At 39.9% G+C, this 16,466-nt stretch overlaps 1 protein-coding gene and 1 long non-coding RNA gene across 2 annotated transcripts in view; both read right to left on the bottom strand.

Annotated features, from left to right (window-relative positions):
- The window catches only part of LOC141992294 (uncharacterized), a 34,829-nt gene extending 22,941 nt beyond the window's left edge, over positions 1–11,888 (bottom strand). The window contains exon 1 of the long non-coding RNA XR_012640567.1: positions 11,733–11,888. This is a non-coding gene — a long non-coding RNA (uncharacterized LOC141992294). The remainder of the gene's footprint in view (positions 1–11,732) is intronic.
- On the bottom strand, positions 6,503–11,146 carry ZNF281 (zinc finger protein 281). Its single transcript, XM_074962207.1, has one exon. It carries the CDS (start codon positions 11,144–11,146, stop codon positions 8,525–8,527), a length of 2,622 nt encoding a protein of 873 aa, XP_074818308.1. The 3' UTR covers positions 6,503–8,524.
- Positions 11,889–16,466: the final 4,578 nt, after the last annotated feature.

A 16,466-nucleotide genomic window follows, 5' to 3' on the forward strand; every position in this document is an offset into this window, starting at 1 on the left:
CTGTGCCCTGGTAACCAACATGTCTTCCCTAGAATTTTACCTCATGTTACTTAAAACACACTTTTATTTTTAGAAAATAGAGTCCTTGCCCCAAAGTGCTTATAATCTATTATACTTTTAACTTTGTACAAGCAAATCTATTTATCGGGGAGGGGATTGTTTATTTTTATTTCTCCAGGGGTGGGGCCATGGGATAGGCGTTGCTCCCCCGGCTGGTCCAACACTAGGTTTGGGCCAGGGGAGGGGTGCCCCAGCCACAGCAGGTCCAGGTCGGGGCTGAGGCAGGGTTCAGGCTGGGGGGGCGGGGCCCCCCTCCCCTGACCGCAGCAGGTCCAGGGCTGAGTTGGAGCCAAGGCACCCACCTCCTGGCCAGGCAAGTTCCCTGAGCGTCTGCGCAGTGCTCAATAGGCTGCTGTGTGGCCACACAGCTTACAGGATACTTAGCTCCAGACCCAGATCCACTGAATCGAAATGTAACATAGGTGGGCAGAAAAGTGTATGTGACAGGGAGAAATTTTGAGAATGTTAACCTAGACGGACTATTCTTTGGCCTGGGAGGAGACATCAAAATGAGGATCCTTTTGCCAATAGCTGTTGATGGTCTACATAGAAATTGAAGATCTTGGGGAACTTTTCATAAGCACCAGAGATAACCCTAAAAGCTAATACAGCTCTCTGTAAAATATGCTTTAATGTCAAAGGCTGTGTGTGAACCTAACAGCTGCTGAAATTGCCTTAACAGTAAACTGTACTACCCCTACTTAGCTCATTAGTTCACAAAGTGTTTTGAGATACCTAGGACTAAGTGAGGGGCTACAAAAAACTTAATTGGAAAGACAAAAGTTATATGGATCACACAAAGAAAAATATTCCAAAGTTATATTTCCCCAATTCTATCCTAATTCTTGTCCATTTGATTACACACTGGATATCTGATCAAATTTAAAACCTAAATTACTATATAAGTAGGCAGCCCTCTAACGTACCATTAGAAAAACATTTACTATGGAAGACAGGCTAAAGACTAAGTGTAAATTAAACAAACTTGTAGTAAATGTAATAAAAAAATAAACTCCCAACCTAGACACACCAAAAATTAGATATCTAAGCATTATATTACACAGAGTTACACTGAAAGAACGTAAGGATGCAAAGTACTCAGAAGTTAGAAAATGCCAGAATTAAGATTGCCTGTAGAACCTTCATTGAGCTGCCTTGTGCATATGCATTATGACAGTCTCTAGTTATGCAATTACATGCTATTTTTTCCATGGGACCCATCTGTCAATGCACAGGATGTACAATGCTCATGGAATTAATCCAGGTTGTCTATAGGACCCCTACCTCATTTGCTGCAGAAGATGGAAGGGGTGTAGGAAGAGAAAGGATGATTTTGAAGTTTAGGCAGCTGAATGTCACATTGAGAGACTGGATTCTATCCCTGGCTTTGCCACCTTGAAGAAGAGCTCTGTGTAGCTCGAAAACTTGTCTCTTTCACCAACAGAAGTTGGTCCAATAAAGAAGATATTACCTCACCCACCTTGTCTCTCTAATATCCTGGGACCAAAATGGCTACAACAACACTGCAAACAAAGATCCTGTCTGATTATGGACAAGTCACATGAACTAAACTTTTCACAGGCAGCCATATTCCTCATGTTTCCTCATTTTCTGGGTACCCAACTTCTGGGTCTGGTAAGTGTTGAGACCTTGGACCTGCGACTCAGGAAGAGCTGAGCTGTGAACATATGAAGTACTATATAATACTGTATTGTCTAAAAAATCATGCCATAAGCATATCCAAATGGACCTCAAAATTAGTCTACACTTTTGAGTCTCGCTGTGCCTCAGTTCCCCACCTGTAAAATGGGGATACTATTACTCTACCTCACAAGGGTGCTGCAAGATACATTAATGGTTGTGAAGCACAAAGATGCTACAGTGATGAACACCACAGAAAAGCTCGCGATGAAATTAAGAACTCCGTATTCAGAGCAGGATTTGAATGGTGTGCAATAAATAAGGCATGAGACCACAAACTGAACAATGAGGATAAAACAAAATACTGACTAGTTGCTCATTCAGCACTATCTATTCTGTGCACTGAAAGACAGGGACCCTGGTAGAACAAAAAAAAGTATGTGATCATGTAATTAAATACTACATCATAATGCATCTGCACAAATGGATCAAATTAAGGTTGCAGAGGCAACCTTAATACTATCATTTCCTAACTTTAAAGTACGACTTTACATACAAAACCAACTATATTAGCAATGTTAAAGGTGCAATGTTCTTGTTTATATAAAAGCAAACTGAAAAACACAAATTCCATCACATCATACCATGCTGACTATCCCATGATTCTTTAGCAGGACTAGAACCTTTAGATCAACAGCACAGACTTCTGCCACCTGAGCTAAGAAGAATTGATAGCAATAGTAGGTTACTATGTGCTATGCGGGCGAGCCATTAGAGGAAGATGAAGCATACACATTGCCAGAGGGTTTTACAGCTTATTTCCTGACAGCTGAAGAACGTTGAGACTCAGGAATGCTGGGTTCTATTCCAGGTTCCGAGGAGAACATACTCTAATGGATACAGACTTCTGCTTCTGCCCCTGGACCTCCAGCTTCTCCTTGTCCCAGACTGCCTGCAGTTGGCTCCTCAGCCCAGCCTCCCCTCCAGACCTCAAGACCCAGCTCCCCATTCCTCTGCATTTCAGTCAGGCTGCCTCCTCCTTACTGCCTGTGTTAGCAGCAGGAACACCGATTAGAGGAGAACAAGTCTCCCTGCTCTCACAGTTCTTGCGATGTGTCACAGCATCTCCTTGCAGCCAAAGAACAAATTGCAGTGGAAAGTCCTGTTCAGCCCCTGCAGTCTCATGCTAGATCATATCCAGCACAGTTGGAATCATCTTGAGAGTTTAGCTGCCAAACTCCCAAGTCTCTACTGAGCATGTGCAAACAAATTTCAAAGGCTCATAACTAGGCCAAATTCAGGCAGATTTTACAAGGATGACAACAGGAACATCCCTGACATCAGAGCAATCCCCCTAATAAATGTCGAGCCCCAGCTATAAAGCATGGAAGTACTACAATTTTTCAGTGAAATGGTTGTAAGATTTTTTTTTTAAAATGTGGGTAAAGAGACCATTTCCCCCTATTTTTTGGTCTAGGAAATAGTTAAACTGTTTTTGCTTAAATTTTCCAGAAAAATTCAGCCCGAGTCAGGCACCCAGCAGAAAAATTTCAGCCCGAATGGTTAAACTTTGGTGAATTTATAAGAAATTGAAAAGAGTGTCTTATAATGAAAAGTATCTGGCTAACTGCATGCCTATAATAAAAAGTAAGGTAGAGAATGCAGGAAGTAAAGGCTGCAATACCTTTTACACTATTAAAAGCATGCCCTCTATTCACAACACAGATTTCCACAATCATCAACTGTAACACTACAATTAGAAGACCCATTTCTAGTGGGAAGGATATTAAAAGCAGAGTGCAACCAAACAAAGATTGTTTTCATGCAAATGTTGTTAGTAACAAAAAGAGAGATAAGACTAGAGAAAATATGACAAGCTGAATTGTTTCAAAATCTTTTCAAGGTTTTCATGAGGCATCATCAGCTTTTTATCATCTCATGGGAGCAAAAGCTAATTGGTGAGTTGCCATATTTCCCTTTTACAAAACCAAGGGATCATCTATAACAAAAATAAAGACTTTTTGACATACCAGAGTGCCCCATTATAGCATTATCACACAGATTTTTTTAAAAAACAAGGCATTATTACAAAAGTAAATATGAAAAAATATACTAACTTGATCAAGCAGTAACTGAATTTCTATTTTACATTATCAAATATCCTGAGACTAGAATTATTATAAGGGAACCCTCCCTCCAGCATGATTAAGAGGTACTATGTTTGTAGCAGGGGTTCTCTGTTTAAGTGCCAGAAAAGACAAAATCCTCAAGGTAGCACAAAATTGTGCCTTTTGTGCCAACTTGTCTGCTCTTGATTTAAATATGCGTGATGGGATACTTAACATTGAGCACTTCATCACTTCACCTAGAATTAGATGACGATTCCACTTACCAGGGGCTGAGAACTATAGGCAGCTAATACAATAAATTTGCTCTTGCACAGTGGGGAAAATCTTTTGGAAAGTACAAGCTTTCTTCAGGATTCCATAAAAGCCTGAAACGATTATATTTTCATTTTCTTAAGTCTCCCCCTCAATTTGCTGCTCCAAAAGTGCCTCCTGCTTTAATTTACATTCAAATATCATTTCCACCTGTGTTAATTTCCAGTTTTCAAACAGCTCTGGAGTACACACAGAGTTTTTGTTGGTTTACAGTCACCCACCCATAATCTGGAGGAAGGAGAACCACATTGTTTTGTCTGATTCAACATCAGTTCTGAGATGTGAGCTACATAACATGGTAATATAAATGCTTCCATTTACATATGTCCAACTTCTTATCATGTATATTACTTCTTAATGGCCACTTCCTTGTAAATAATTCCCCTTCAGTACCTTCAATCTAGACTCTACATTTGGGGTTGGGAAACAGAATTTAATTCCCTTCCATTCCCCTTTTTAAAATATACTTCCAGACACTAAAAGTTATGACACATGAGAAAGTTAATTTAACCTTGAGAACTATGTTCCTTCCCCTCCCTATACTCCCAAATTACCCGTAGGATTGTTTGTTTGCTATATTTATACTACTGCTTCATACACATTAAGGAAAATCCATATTTGCAGTATGTAGTTCTTTCCAGCACATAGCAGAAAGACCAGCTTCCTATATTTACCAGGTGCTCAACATTAAGCAAAACAAATAGATGTGGCACACTGAGTACTGTCCTGGATACAAATAATTTGAACTCAGTGGTTAGCTGGGAAAAATATCTGTTTGTGTTCTACTTAGAAACACATTTTCAAGTGATTGCACAATTACCAGAGTGTGAAGTGTAACAGTCTGCATCTCCCAATCTTCCACAAGGGCTCCTGTCAATCCCCTGGATACTATCTACATTAATTCCTTAAGTACTTTGTGTTTATGTAACTTTGTTTTTTGCCAGTTACCATTCTGTTTCTTTTTGGCATACAGGTATCTTCTTCCTTGACTTTCAGATAACTTCATGTGGGCAAATGGAACTATAGTCTGTACCTAAAAACTACTCAGCTTCCCTACTTCCCTTTTCAAACTGTTTTGGGGACTTTTAGCACAACTGCACTTATTTTCTACAAGTTTACGAAACACTAGATAAACCTACTAATGAAGCACAGAACATATACTTAGGGCTGGTCCACACTAGGAACTTATATCAGCATAGCTATGTCTCTACAGTGTGTGAAAAATCCACACCCCAGAGAGAGGTGGCTATGTCAACCTAACTCCGAGTGTAGACAGCCTTAGGTCAATGGAAAAAAAGCTACCACCTCCCTGAGAGACGGATTACCTTCGCTGACAGGAGAACCCCTCCCATCAGCATAGGGAGCATCTACACTGAGGCACTACAGCGGCGCAGCTGTGCCGCTGTGGGAGTTTAAGTATGGACATACCCGTATGCTACCTACTGCTTGTTTGAATAATGGTTTTGATACAACCTTACTTTTGGTAGGTCCTTCTTTAAACGCAAATAAAAGCAATGGGTTCAAAGCAAAAACCAGTTAATAGAAAATGTTTAAAATCTTAGAACAAAATTATCTCTGCATAATATCTACAGAAACTCCAGCTCTCAATTTTCAACAAGTAAATTACAAAATATTCAAATTACAGTAAAAAGAAAAGGAGTACTTGTGACACCTTAGAGACTAACCAATTTATTTGAGCATAAGCTTTCGTGAGCTACAGCTCACTTCACAAAAGCTTATGCTCAAATAAATTGGTTAGTCTCTAAGGTGCCACAAGTACTCCTTTTCTTTTTGCGAATACAGACTAACACGGCTGTTACTCTGAAACCTGTCAAATTACAGTATGTGCACTACCACTGTACACAGCCATACGCAACACAGATGATCATGTTGGTCAACTAGTTTAAGCAAAATCTAACTAATCTCAATGGAAAGTTAAACATTAATGGTGTTATGTGGCTCAATTTTTTTAATAGTGTATTCAAATAAGAATTTCCAAACCAAAAAATAATCTAAAAGTAAAAAATAATCTATTTAAGTCTGCATACTTAAAATACCAAGAGTATTTTTATTGATCTAAAAGAACATAAACTTACAATAAAAATACCTTAAAATATACCATAAAACTATAACGTTGCTTCTGCAATGCTATTTAAAACATTTTATGGAATTTTCTTAATAAAAATGTCTCAGAAGTGTGACTGGATAATATAAGTGATATCTTCTTTATGATTTTGTGAATAATAGTTTATTATTAAGCTAAAGCAAACAATCAGAATACATATGCAATATCCAGTACACACAATAGAAAAAGTAAATCATAACCTCTGCAAAACAAGAGATGATAAAAAGTACGAGGCCTACAAAAGTTATGGTCTACTCCATCCCTTGATGACAGACTGGGCTTCATGCCTGGTGATCAGAGGAAGCTTACCTCACTAAATTGAAATACGGATGAAATACATAATCAAGTTTAGAGAAAAAGTTAATGAGATTAGATTAATTCTGTGGAAGCAAGCCTGCTAACAGTAAAAAGGTGATAGTTCACTTAGAGAAATAGGATTTAGGTTTGGGTTTTTTGGGAGGGTAGATAATGGGAGATAAATTACCCAATTTTTTTTTTAACAGTTTGTTTAATAATTCCATAGTTTTCAAAACACGACTTTCATATCAGAAGTGTTTTACACTTGCACAATGTTAATTACTTTATTATACATGGAAGCCTGTAATAGGCTGATTACACAAGAAGACTGCAAACAACCACTGGTACTTTTCTGACACCAGAAAAGTACGTAAGACTGAAACATCACCAAGAGTACATAAAAAACCATCAGCATAAACATCACCAAAAATTACATAAAAAAAACTAAGCAGAAAAAAACAATTTTCAAAAAAGTGGTTTAGAGCAGTGCCACTGCCTTTCAGCAGCTTCAAATGGCCACGAACAATTCTGGGTTTCCGTAGCTCCACAGGCATTAATCAGGATTCACATATAATAAATAATGTACCACAAAATATACATAAAGTATGGCAATAATTCCATTAAAGGGTTATGGTGACATTAACAGACCACTCAAGCTCCACCCTTGTGGTGTCTGTCATCGCCAGAAACCTTTGATGGAATTGCAGCCATAGGCCCCAAGCCTGCAGTGAGATGATGTTGTGGACCAGGGCACCTATATGGAGACCCACTGAAGTTACTGGGATCTGTTGGACACAGATGTCCATGTTAGCAAATCCCAAGGCAGCATCAGAGCCTTACTATGTACAATTGGGAGTATATTATTTCTTATTGTACATGGAAACCTTAATAGAATTATAAAATACATGGGTGTTTACATTTTTATTTTTCTGTACTTGATATCATAAGACGACATCAGTAAGTACATAATAAATTATGCACTTTCTGGAATGTAAATCTTTTCAAATTCCAACTGTTAAGATGGGAAATAACCAGGGAAGGACCACAAACCATGTAGGATTGAACCAGAGAGGATGACAAAATATGCAGAAAGGGGACCCAGCATACAAACAGAGGAAGGGATGGAGGGGAAGGGCAAAACACTGATCTGTTTTAAACCATGTATAATAAATAATGTATCCCAAAAGTGTATATCAGTTATGACTGTAGCTTCAAGTTGGGGTTCTAATAACATGAACAAGCCACTTAAGCTTTGTTCTCAGGGCTTATGTCACTAGAATCTCTTTATGGAATTACAGCCTTGTACAGGAGTTCGGGGGACATTATTGTTTATATTAAAGCTACCATTCCAGGCATTTACCATGGATCCAAGAACATTTGCCCCACCAATCTGGAATGAGTCACCTGGAAGAAGAGTATATTAAAAGCTACAGCAAGATGTAGGTAGCAAAATTCTCAGAATTTTGGATCACCCTAGATATAAGACAGCAGTCTGAAAATGTTTTAGATCCCTTCCTTAAATGTTGAAGTATATTTGCCACGATCTGTAAATTGGAAGTTCCAGTACACTAATGGTGCATAGAATTTCCATGCTTTGTTACACTTTCCTGAGAGTAAAGCAATTAGAATAAACCTTAATCCTAGGAACAAAGTTAATTTTTTGCATTTTAAACTTTTGGGCTATTCCCTGACACTCTATATATGTAAATTGGATTGCTAAACATTGTCATTTGAGCAAAAAGAACTATTTTAAGCTATTGTTTTTTTTATTAAAACCCATAATAAACAGACCTAAAAAAAAAATCACACTAACAAAATAAACTAAATATGAAAAGTTGCATTGAAAGGGCATGTTACATTATTCTTAACAGGACCATGTAGAAACATTCCAATGGCAGTGTTATCAAAATAAAACAAAATTACATTAAAAAGACCCCACAGCCTGGTCACACTTGGGACCTTACCTGTAACTTTGGCTGGTAGGGGTCTTTACTCTTGTACTACATGGCTCATTTACATCAGACATCATATTTGTATACCCTGAGAAATCTGACACTGAAGTCCTTATTCTATGGTCCACTTCTCCATTAGAGTTAGTGATAAAAGTCATTGGCACCCTGCTGCCCAATTTAAATTGAGAACCAAACGCTTGTGCAAAGTTCTCAATCTGGTATGTTGCTCTAGGCTCTACATCCTTCTGGGGATCTATCTGGCTAGCTAACTCCTGAGGTGGAATCTGAAAGCTTGTTGAAGATTCTAAATTTTTCTGTTCCTTCTGGCTACTCAATTTCTGAGATGTAGACTGGTAGTTTGATGAAGTCTCTAAATTTTTCTGTGAATCTATCAGATCATCCAGCTCTTGAGAAGGAGTCAACTGTTGATGAGTAGCCTCCAAAGCAGATAAATAAAAACCTGGCTGAGATCCAAGCAACATCCCAAAAGGAGGCTTTGGCAATGCAGTTGGCAACACTGAGGTAACAGACTGGCTGAAGCCACACTCAAGAGGAGATGTAGTGTATATCTGTTTGTCTTGAAACAAACTGTGGTTATGGAGAGTTGAAGACAAACTAACAAACTGGAAACTGGGTCCAAAAGCAAAACCAGTGCTATTGGTCGTTCTTTCAAAAGCCTGTTGGAGGTATTTAGAGTATTCTTGCAACATGCTTGCCTTATCATTTGAAGCTGTTTGAGAGTTTGGGCTCAAATGTTCTTCTTGAACCATTTCTGAATGTTCTCCCGAGGTGTGCAAGTCTACACGTTGTTCAGTTATACTGAAAGGATCTTCCTTCTGGCCTTCTGACTTGTGAGAGTACTGGTCCAAGAGACTCTGCAAGACTTCATCAGGAATTCCAGACTTGTCATGGCAAGACTTCATTTCAGTATTTAGAGATGTTGAATCAATAAGAGATAATGGGGCTTCATTATCCATAACACTGACACCTGCAGACTGGATGACAGACTGTTGGGAGGCCATATGTCCAACATTTATAGAAAAGGCACTGTTACTGCTGGCAGTTTGTAAATATCTTCTTTTCTTTGAAAATTGCATGGCATCATCATAATTGCTACTTATTTGACCTGGTTTTCCACCTGCATTTTGGAGAAGACCAATAGCTTCTACACCAGTATTGGTTACTATGCCAAGAGAGCCACTTTGTTTCCCAGGCAGTGGTTTTTGCCCAATAATATCTGGTAATGGTGACACAAAATTAAGGTAACTTTTGTCTGCATTTTTTCTGTTTCCTTTTTTGAAGACCAACTTTGGCACCTTTTTTTGTAATTCTTCCATGCCAGCACCAACTAAGCTACCACTGGAAGACACAACAGGAATCTCTACTGCATAATTCTGCATGGTCATATTACTTGCAACTTGTGATTCAGTTACTTTATTACTAGACTTATGTCCTTTGTTTTCAATGGATATACTTTTTGTTTTACTTTTTCTCCTTGAAGAACTTGTACTTCCCTGAGACAACACAGCCAGGCTCCCCATGTTATGATTTGATGATCCAGGTTCCATTCCAGCACCTGCTTTACCTATGGCTTCACCGCATGTTCGTCTGTGCTTCAACAGTCTATCAGTCCTTGAAAAATACTGCTGACAAGTGTCACATTTGTATGGCTTTTCTCCACTATGTGTTCTCTTGTGTCTCTCCATATGGTACTTCTGGATGAATTTCATGCTGCACTGGTCACATCCAAATGGCTTCTCCCTACTGTGGATCTTCTCGTGTCTCTGGAGCAAGTACTTCTGGATGAAACCCATGCTGCACTGGCTGCACTGGAAAGGCCTTTCCCCAGTGTGAATGAGCACATGTCTGCGCAAGTGATAGGAGCTCCTGAAGGCAGCGCTGCAGTGTTCACAGACATGAGGTTTCTGACTTGAGGACAAGATGGCAGCTTCTGTGTCTCCCACCAGTGGGGGTTTGGATGAGGCGCTCTGCTTGCGCTTGGCTTTGATTCCCTGAGATTCTGGCTTTGGCCTCTTTGCCTTCTTGCCGTGGGTGTCGTGCTTTGGCTCATCGGAGCCCCCAGGGGTGCCCTCACTCCTGCCGCTCAGTAACAGGTCCCGGTGGGGATGGTGGTGCAGGTGGTGGAGGAGGCTTAGGTCCTGAATCACACTCTGGCTGGCTCCTTCCCCACTGCCACTGCCCAGGGCTGGGTGCCTCTCCTCCCCAACCCCTCCGAATAGCCCCCCATAGTGCTGCTGCTGTTCCTCTTCGCTGGGTTTCTCCTGCTTGATGCTCACCAGCGACTGGAGGAAGCCCCAAGGGCTCCTCTGCGAGGAAGAGGAAGGGAAAGCCCCAGCCGGCTCCTTCTTGAAAGTCACGTCCTGAGGCGGGGGCGGCGCGGGAGGCTCGGCCGCCGCAGAGGAGGAGGCGGAGGCGCCGGCGGCGGAGGGGGGCGGCGGCAAGACGCACTGCGAGGGGTGCTGGGCCGCCGGCGGGGGCGCGGCCGCCCGAGTGAAGCTGGTGACCGGCGGGAGCCGGTGATTGAACATGACCATGCTGGGGGGGAAGGTGGGCTCCATGGCCGCCGCCCTCTTGCTGCCGCCACCGAGGAAGCCGCTGCCGAGTTTCATCCCCCAGGAAGCCGGGCCGGGGAGGAGGCGCGGCCCAGAGGGGCTGCGGGACCCGCCGCTCGCCCGCAGCCGGACGCCGCTCGCTCAGGGTGCTGCTCAGCGCCCGTTCACCGAGCCGGCCCCGCCCGGGCGCATCGTCACCGCCCCACCCGCGCCGACGGGCAGCACCCGGCCCTGGCTGCACTTACGGCTCCCGCCGCCGCCTCCAGTCAAAAATAACGCCGCGTCCGCTCCACAATGGAATTAGCAGCCCCCGAGCGCGACACTGCGCATGTGCGGCGCGCGGCATGCTGGGAACGACCCAGTCAGGAGGGCCGCGCTGGGCGGGCAGCGCTCGGCAGCCAGTGCGCAGGCGTAACAGAACCCCACCACCCTGCCCCCCTTCGCACCCATCAGCCATCTCTACCCTGCAGCCCCTCAGGCCGCCTGGGCTGCGCCCGGGGGCAGAGGATTGCACCTCATTGCTGGGGGAGACCCGGGTGCAGCTGCCCTCCCTGTGCTCACGGAGTGACACAGAGCGGGGCAGGGGTTGCCATTGACACAGCCCTGCTCTGCACCCAGTACGGGTAACGGACTGTGCGCTCACCGGGGCCACACGGAGCCGGGTGCCGCCGTCCAGAGCACGTTGTCCCACACCTGTGCATCGCCGCCGGCACTGGTCCTAGCGCGAGCGCGCAGGCTGCGTTTCGCAGTTCAGGGAGCCGAGCCTGATGGAGAAGCCCCGTGAAGACCCAAGCGAGCATGTGTGACGTTACCTCTGTGTGTTGTGGCCTAAGTGCCCTGTTACGCAGCCCAGGGTACAACACAGGCCGCTAACGGTGTTTCAGACCTGTTAGTGTAACCCACGTGTGGAGGGGTGTGACAGGTCTCCCTCGTGAGCCTGCATCGTCGCCGGGCTTTTCAGGCATGTTAAGCCAACTCAGCCGAACTAATATGAGGCGGCGGGGGACGACGACACATACCGTCTTTCTCCCACCAACACTAGGCCTAATGCAAGTAAAACCACGTGTGCATCTTCACTCCTGCAAGGTATCTGTAGGATTCGGATAGAGATATAAATGCGTATTGTTTTTGTCGTCAGACTCAAAAATAATTACTTTGACATGCATGCATTTATTAATGCCCTTCTACACACAAAGAAATTAATAGTTTATGTATTTATCAGGAACCAGATTCCGATATCCTTAGCGAGTTAGCATCATATTGCACTGACTTCATTGACATTAATGGAACCACTCCTGAAATATTACTTAAGAGTAAGGATATCCAAATTTGGCGTATTGATTGTATATGTGTATACATTCATAACATATGCATACTTGCTTGTGGGCATTTCATCTGAAATCTGAAAAGTGCAAATTGGAAAGCACAGCCAGATAGTTCACCCTTTCTTTCGAAAAAAAATAGCACAGAGTAAGAGAGCTCAGTTAAAGAAAACTGTGCAAGCAAATTAATTGTACATTTAGAGAACTGATCATTAATATACCTGAAGACCACTACATAATTCCTCTCAGATCAGTATAGCCCAATTGCAACACACTTTGGGCACACAGTTGTAACAAATACGCACATGCCTGATTAATGGTGCTGCTTGCCATTTTAGTTGCATAGATGAAAATCCCTTCACTATTACTAGGTTTGGCAGAATTTGATTTTGATTTTTTTTGTAATTTTGACATATATAAATGTATATTTCAAGCATTTTTTTCAACTTTTATCTATTTACATTTTCACAGTTGCAGAAAATTACCATTACTTAATGACAGTACACACAGATATAAAAAGTTAAAGCCTTATAACACAAATTGTCAATATCACATTAGCATCTACAAAGTAAATATCATTAAACTAAACTAAGAAGTTCTCAAGCAGCATTTCTCTTTGCCTATCTGTACATTTCTATTATTATTGATGGAGATTTTTTGTCAGTGTGTGTGTATTCGGTGAAATCAACGTTAACTGACATTTACTGGTAAAAATCTAATCCTTCCAAATGTAATTATAATGGACTGATGCAACTTCAGAAACACATTCACAATCACACCACTTTAATTTTTTTAAAAAAACCTCTCCATGAAAGATTACAGCTGACATTTTTCTTCATTTTCACTAGTGCTAAACTAGATATGCAGCCTTGACTACTACTAACTTTTGAATAAAATTATGTTTAATTTCCAACCATTGATTCCCAAAGCTTATTTATTTATTTATCTCGATGGGTTTTTAATATTGCATCCCAAATATAATATGCCCCCAGGTGTATTAGTAACTTCCTACTGAACTGATTAAAACTTTTTTTTTTTCCATGAATGGAACTGTAAGGGCACAAACTATAACAACAACTTTTGGATTTTTTTACATTCCATTTGCTATATTTTTTTATATATATATAAATCACCTTTAAAGATCGTGAAGTAATTTCCAGAGGCCTATTTGCAGCTATTAGAAAGTCTTGCAGTAGATTTTAAAAGTCTTCCAAAATATATAAAAGATGTAAATATTAAACCTGGGATATAAGACGTTTCTATACCCTACAGAATTTTGAAGTCAGTTATTAAGACAGACTAGTTCTTGCTACATTTCATGTAACTCTAAATGCAATTCCATTTAAACGGCATGCAAACTAAAACTTAGTTATATATAAAAACCAACTTGAATTGTGAAAGTTTAAGACTGTCAAGTGTAACTAAGTGTTAAAAAAAAGACTAGGAATTCAAAAACTTAAAAGCAGCAGTAAAATATTAGTCAATGCCTATGAGAAATGAGTCTGTCCCTTTATTCAGGGTGTCTATGTTTAATGGTAAGATGGGATGCATATAAGCTAGTCCAAGCATGAAGGGCAGTAGGACACTCATATGGAAAGCCAACTTTGTCCCTCAGTTATCAAGATAAGAAACCTGTCATTTCTCTCATTCACTCTGTCAGCCTTGAGATACTCTAAGCAGACTTACCTCTGTGTTGTACACCCCATATATCAGGAAGATGAAGAGACCCTGTAAAATAAAATGGAGGGAAAAAGCTGTTAACTCTAATCATTTCAGCAGTAGAAATACCTGAAATAAACTTTCCTGGGAACAGACAAAAGAAGACACACTTCATCAAGGTCAATTTATTTTTCTATTTTTCAACATTATAAGCTGTACCTTGAGCATTTGTTTGATAATGTGGGAGTACATTGCCTACAATATTTGTGCTATTCAACTGTTTGGCAATAAAATATTCAGGACTAAAGAATCTAAAATGTTAATTAGAAAAATTTATGTCACACCTGAATGGTCTTTTGAACATGAAATAAAAAAACATCAAAAATGCTATTAAAACAAACGAAGAAAAGAGCAAATATTTATATTTCTAAATATCTTTTAAAATGCAATCACTAAAAAGTTTATCGTTTATTACCATGTTCTATAATAAAAATATATGTATGCATGCATACATATGTTTGTGTTTGATATATAGATACATACATACCTAAAATCACAAATATTCAACTTTTAAAATGAAACTAAAATAGCAATAAAATGAGAGATGTAGGATTATAAGGAAAAGTATAGAGAAAAGTAACAACAATTAAATGAAATAGCTAAATTGTTCAATATTTCATTAATCAGAGATCTCTGTCTTGACAGTAGGGAGTAGTGAACTCTCAAGGCAGACTTAGACAATACAAAATATTACAGAACAGTAGATACTAACCATGATTTATCAAAGCCAATATATTTATAAGCTTCTTCAAATCTGACTAGCATCAGACAATAAACAAGCAAAAAGACATTCTGGACTTCTGTGGGGGCTCTGTGCAGTCTTTTCACAGGGATCTATTTGCAATATCAAGGGCTGAGTTAATATACTGTTAATTCTTCCAAAGACCAACTACAGGCAAGATCCTTCAAAATATGAGCAAAATACATTAATTAGGAACAAAGCAAATCAGAAAAACGTTATAAAGTTGTAGAAGTACTTTCTTAGGGAAACTTTTCAGTAACTTGAGTTCAACACCTCTGGTATAATTACCCTGAAGAAATAAAAAGGGAGTCTCATATTTGCACCCAGAATTTTGAATTCATATGTGGGCCTACCCTACGTTGTAAGAACTTTGTTTTGTTTTTTCCATTGGCATATACAAGCTGCCTGTAACACTATGACACCTGGGGTTTTCTGAAGTTACAGATTTTAAGTTCTATATAAAAATTATTTAAACACAGCTAGGGTATTCTTGCAGTTGTTACATCATCAGAATTACTGTATCAAGAAATATTGAACTATAACGGAGATTATGCACATTTAGTATTTCCCCAGGTTACACATTATGGAAGTTAAACTCTTGAGGGGGAGAATAAGATTAATTAATTTATAATAAAATAATTAAGAAATATTAAACTCCAGTTCACCTTTCTGGGGTGTTTTTTTCATAATGAAAGCAGTTTATTTAATGATACATATAGACTGACACAAAGGACAGACACCTGGTTCTGGCTATATTGTACACTTAGTATTGAACATTCTGCACTTTTATATTGTGCTTCTTGTTTGCAAAATAAGTGCCAGATTCTGCAAACATGGCAATTCATGTAAGTGAAGTTACTTACGTGCATAAGTGTTTGCAAAATTGGGTCCTAATTTTGCTTTCAAATAAGGGTGAGCACAAAATTTCTTATGTGGAACATATAGTGTAAAACACAAGGATTAATTAATTTTAGTATATCATTGGCTTCTCTCAGAGAAGAATTTGAAATGCATGTTGCTTAGAGTACAGGAATAGATTAGCCTAAATTTACATATTTCAGTAACTGAAATAAAATTCAGAGATGCATGAAATATAGTTACAGAAAGTAAAATAATTATGGTTATATGATAGGTAGTAACAAGAAATTAATAATAATGTATGAAATTTCAATTGAATGTTCAAACGTGACTAACCAATAATCAAATGAAGTTAGTATGATACACAGTAATCCAAGCAGTAGCACAATTGTTATTACAAAGCTGAAATACTATGTAACTTTTTTCTAATATTCTGCACAGAGAATTATTGTATAAACATGGATCCTTTATACAGACCTAAAGGTCAATCAAGCTTATGCCAATTAGTATTGAAGACTGTCATTGACAATTAACATTAAGATAAAAGTTATAAATTTAAATAATTTGAACATTATTATTTATGGCCACATATGGACTGAACATATGCAGCTGCAGAGGACTAAGAGGAGGAGTAAGATACACACCTGTATGGCCTCCTCACATCTCTGTTGCAGGTGTAAAAGCAGGAGCTGAACTCTTGGTACTTCTCTTTCCAGATAGGTGGACAGGGAGTGGG

This window comes from Natator depressus, chromosome 8, assembly GCF_965152275.1.
Source record: "Natator depressus isolate rNatDep1 chromosome 8, rNatDep2.hap1, whole genome shotgun sequence".
NCBI classification, from domain to species: domain Eukaryota; kingdom Metazoa; phylum Chordata; order Testudines; family Cheloniidae; genus Natator; species Natator depressus.